At 59.0% G+C, this 4,285-nt stretch overlaps 1 protein-coding gene across 1 annotated transcript; it reads left to right on the forward strand.

Moving 5' to 3' along the window:
• The first annotated feature begins 365 nt into the window (after positions 1 to 365).
• Positions 366 to 3,734, forward strand: ANTKMT (adenine nucleotide translocase lysine methyltransferase). The gene is made up of 4 exons (XM_051632478.1): positions 366 to 521; positions 1,783 to 1,923; positions 2,374 to 2,424; positions 3,249 to 3,734. The coding sequence occupies exons 1-4, from the start codon at positions 366 to 368 to the stop codon at positions 3,432 to 3,434; spliced, it is 534 nt and encodes a 177-aa protein (XP_051488438.1). The 3' UTR covers positions 3,435 to 3,734.
• The last annotated feature ends 551 nt before the right edge of the window (positions 3,735 to 4,285 follow it).

Genomic DNA, 4,285 nt, shown 5'->3' on the forward strand with positions numbered 1-4,285 from the left:
CATATGTTCCCACCTCAGACCCCCCCATGTCTTCCCTCCAGCCTTGGACCCCCCCATGTGTTCCCCCCCACCCCAGCCCTGACCCCCCCACATGTTCCCACCTCAGACCCCCCCCATGTCTTCCCTCCAGCCTTGGACCCCCCCATGTGTTCCCCCACCCCACCCAGACCCCCCCTTCACTGACCCCCCCAACATTTGTTCCCACCTCAGACCCCCCCCATGTGTTCCCCCCCACCCCAGCCCTGACCCCCCCATATGTTCCCACCTCAAACCCCCCCGTGTGTTCCCCCCAGCCTTGACCCCCCCCATGTGTTCCCACCTCAGACTCCCCCATGTGTTCCCCCCACCCCAGCCCTGACTCCCCCATGTGCCCCCCCCCCGTGGGGTGCCCCCCAAGCCCTGACAGGCCCCCCCAGGTGCCCTACCAGCCCTCCAGCCCCCGGCAGGTGAGGAACGCTCTGGCTCTGCTGCGGGAGCGCCCGGGCAAGACGGTGGACTTGGGCTCAGGAGATGGACGGCTGGTAAGGGGGGGGCTGGGGGCTGCCCCGGGTGGGGGGCAGGGGCAGGGAGGGAGCTGTGGTCACCAGGAGGGGGGGTGGGAGCCCCCCCACCCGGCTGCTGCACTCCCTCCTGGCTGTGGACCTTCCTAGGTGGTGCTAGATGGTCCTAGGTGGCCCCAGCTAGTCCTAGACAATCCCAGGTGGCCCTAATCAGCCCTAGGTGGCCCTGGACAGCCTTAGATCATCCTAGATGGCCCTAGGTGGTCTTAGATGGTCATAGATGGCCCTAGGAGACCCTAGATTCTCTTAGATGGCCCTAGGTGGCCCTAGACAATCTGAGATGGCCCTAGACAGTTTTAGATGGCCCCAGGTGCCCCCAGCTAGTCCTAGACAATTCCAGGTGGCCCTAATCAGCCCCAGGTGGCCCTGGACAGCCTTAGATCATCCTAGATGGCCCTAGGTGGTCTTAGGTGGTCATAGATGACCCTAGACAATCTTAGATGGCCCTAGGTGGCCCTAGACAGTCTTAGATGGTCCTAGGTGGCCCCAGCTAGTCCTAGACAATCCCAGGTGGCCCTAATCAGCCCCAGGTGGCCCTAGACAGCCTTAGATCATCCTAGATGGCCCTAGGTGGTCTTAGATGGTCATAGATGGCCCTAGACAATCTTAGATGGCCCTAGACAGTCTTAGATGGTCCTAGGTGGCCCCAGCTAGTCCTAGACAATCCTAGGTGGCCCTGATCAGCCCTAGGTGGCCCTGATCAGCCCTAGGTGGCCCTGGACAGCCTTAGATCATCCTAGATGGCCCTAGGTGGTCTTAGATGGTCATAGATGGCCCTAGGAGACCCTAGATTCTCTTAGGTGGCCCTAGACAATCTGAGATGGCCCTAGACAGTCTTAGATGGTCCTAGGTGGCCTCAGCTAGTCCTAGAGAATCCTAGGTGGCCCTAACCAGCTCTAGGTGGTTGTAGACAGCCCCAGGTGGCCCTAGACAGCCTAAGATCATCCTAGATGGCCCTAGGTGGTCTTAGATGGTCATAGGTGGCCCTAGATCATCCTAGACGACCCTAGGTGGTCCTAGATGGCCCTAGAGGATATCACATGCAAGGAGCAGGGTGGGAACGACCACTCTAGGAGGAAAGAGCCTTTGCACCTGGAAGATGCCCAGGACTGAGGTCCCCCTGCCCATGAGCCAGCAGCAGGGCTGGACAACCCAAACTGTCCCCCCCCCCAACTCAACACCAGGGTTCATTTTAGTGACAGCTCCTTCTTCCTCTCTCCAGGTGGTCGAGGCTTATAAGCAAGGTCTGAGACCTGCTGTTGGCTACGAGCTCAACCCCTGGCTGCTGTGGCTCTCCAGCTACAGGGCCTGGAAGGCTGGATGCCATGGGAAGGTGTCCTTCCTGAAGCAAGATCTGTGGAAGGTAACAGCATCCCCAGGGGCTGTGCCTGCAGCTTCACTGGTGGTTACTGGCTCCTTCCCTGCTCATGGTGCTCCTGCAAGGTGGAAAACCCACCCTCCTTCCCATGGAGACACCAGCCTGGGCTGCTGGCTTTGCAGGGGGGTTTGGCTCCTTCTCAGAGCAGCTTTGAGGAGGTCTTGGGTGATGCCTGGTGGCCTTCAGAGACACGGCTGCTACAGCTGGCAGCAGGTACCTGCTGCCTGGCAGGAGATAGTCCAGCAGGGAGTGTGGTTCTGGGATGGTTTTGCACAAGGAGCTGCTTTCACACCCAACACATCCCATCCCACACGTCCTGGGGCATCTCTGCTTCCTCCGAGGTTCAGAAGATCACCCCCAAAGTGTGTGGCCACTCCAGCAGGCCCCCCCCTCTTCCTGCTGCTTCCCTCATTCCCCTTCTCCTTCTCTTCTAAGGTGAATCTTTCCGACTGCTACAACGTGATCGTGTTCCTGGCCCCCAGTGTGGTAAGTGGGGCTCTTGCCCCCCAGCTTGTTCTGGGTGAGCTCCAGGGAGGGTTTGCTTAGAAGTGAGACAACCTGGGACAGTGGCAAAGAGTCCTGAAAAACCAGGGCCCAGGAGGACATGGCTGCTCAGCACCACTGGGATTTGTGGAGTTGTTCTGGTTGGAAAAGACCTTTCAGACATCAAGTCCCACCATGAACCCAACTCTACCAAGTCCAGTGCAAAACTGTGTCCCTCAGCACTCTGAAACACCTCCAGGGATGGGGACTCAAATCACTGCCTGGGCAGCCTGGGCCAGGGCCTGACAGCCCTTTTGGGGAAGAAATTGGTCCCAGTATCCCATCTAAACCTCCCCTGGGCAACGTGAGGCCATTTCCTAGAATCCCAGGATGGTTTGGGTTGGAAGAGACCTTAAAGATCATGAGGTTCCAACCCCCTGCATGGGCAGGGACACCTCCCACCAGCCCAGGCTGCTCCAAGCCCCATCCAACCTGCCCTTCAACACTGCCAGGGATGGGGCAGCCACAGCTTCCCTGGGCAACCTGGGCCAGGCTCTCCCCACCCTCACAGCCAAGAATTCCCTCCTCATCTCCAACCTCAATCTCCCCTCCTCCAGTTTAAATCCATCCCCCCTTGTCCTCTCACTTTGTCCCAGTCCCAACCACACACAAGGACTAGCACCAGCCCTTCATTTTGGGACATCCTCTGGTTGCTGCCACTCCCTTGGCACCCACCAGCCACGCCAAGAAGCTGGTGGCCTCTCCCTGGTGCCGCTGCGTGACTTCTCCAAGGCCACCTGGCCCTGCCTGTCTCTCTCTTTCCCCAGAAACCTCCCCTAGCTGCCAAGCTCCTTGCAGAACTCCCTGATGAAGCCCGGGTGGTGGCTGGACGCTTCCCCTTCCCCTCCTGGCCCCCCAGCAGCACCCTTGGCCAGGGGCTGGAGCAGGTCTGGGCCTATGACATGAAGGAGGTGCGAGCAGCTCAGAGCCACCCCAAGGGGACCCCCTGCTAATGACAGCAGCCTCCCGAGGGCTGGCATTCAGGGGCAGCAGCAGGATGGGGGGGACACACACACACACACAGAGCCTCTCCAGCCCTTGGGAGCTCCTTGGCTTCTCCCCAGGGATTGCAGGGTGAGGGTCCCTCCTTGTGTCCCCCAGAGCAGGAGAAGTGAGGGAGGGGGGGAAAAAAAAAAATCACCCTGGGATGATTGAAGGGCTCAATCTCCAGTGCCTCTTTCTGCCCGTTGGCTACTTTATTTCTAGGTACATTTTGTTTTCAAAATAAATGTTTGGATGGTTCTTTCCCCTGAGACTTTTGCCTTTAAGCTGCAGGTTGGTCCTGGAGCCAGAGCAGCTGCTGTTCCCGTGGGCTTGGCTCTGCCACCCCTCTGAGGGCAGCTCAGGAGGGTCTGTCCAGCTCCCCACCTGCTGGAGGATCAGTTTGGCCCCACTCACCTTGGTCACAATCCCTTTTCCACTCAAACACAGTGGAAAGAAGGTTTGCCCATCATAAAAGAGCAGCTGGTCTAACCTCTGAGACCAGAGCCTGGCTTGAACCAGCCCTGGCCTTAGCTCCTAGGAGCTGAGAGAAGAGCAAAGGCAGGAGCAGAGATCATAAAATCATGGCATGGTTTGGGTTGGGAGGGACAAAGATCATTCAGTTCCAACCCCCCTGCACGGGCAGGGACACCTCCCACCAGCCCAGGCTGCTCCAAGCCCCATCCAACCTGCCCTTCAACACTGCCAGGGATGGGGCAGCCACAGCTTCCCTGGGCAACCTGGGCCAGGGTCTCACCACCCTCACAGCCAAGAATTTCCTCCTCATGTCCAACCTCCATCTCCCCTCTTTAAGCTTCAGACC

Source organism: Apus apus, chromosome 14, assembly GCF_020740795.1.
Source record: "Apus apus isolate bApuApu2 chromosome 14, bApuApu2.pri.cur, whole genome shotgun sequence".
NCBI classification, from domain to species: domain Eukaryota; kingdom Metazoa; phylum Chordata; class Aves; order Apodiformes; family Apodidae; genus Apus; species Apus apus.

Coding starts and splice junctions, on each gene's coding strand:
- ANTKMT (XM_051632478.1), top strand. CDS start 366: ATGTGCCCCCCCCCCGTGGGGTGCCCCCCAAGCCCTGACAGGCCCCCC. Junction 522..1,782: donor GCTCAGGAGATGGACGGCTG/GTAAGGGGGGGG, acceptor TCCTCTCTCCAG/GTGGTCGAGGCTTATAAGCA. Junction 1,924..2,373: donor TGAAGCAAGATCTGTGGAAG/GTAACAGCATCC, acceptor TTCTCTTCTAAG/GTGAATCTTTCCGACTGCTA.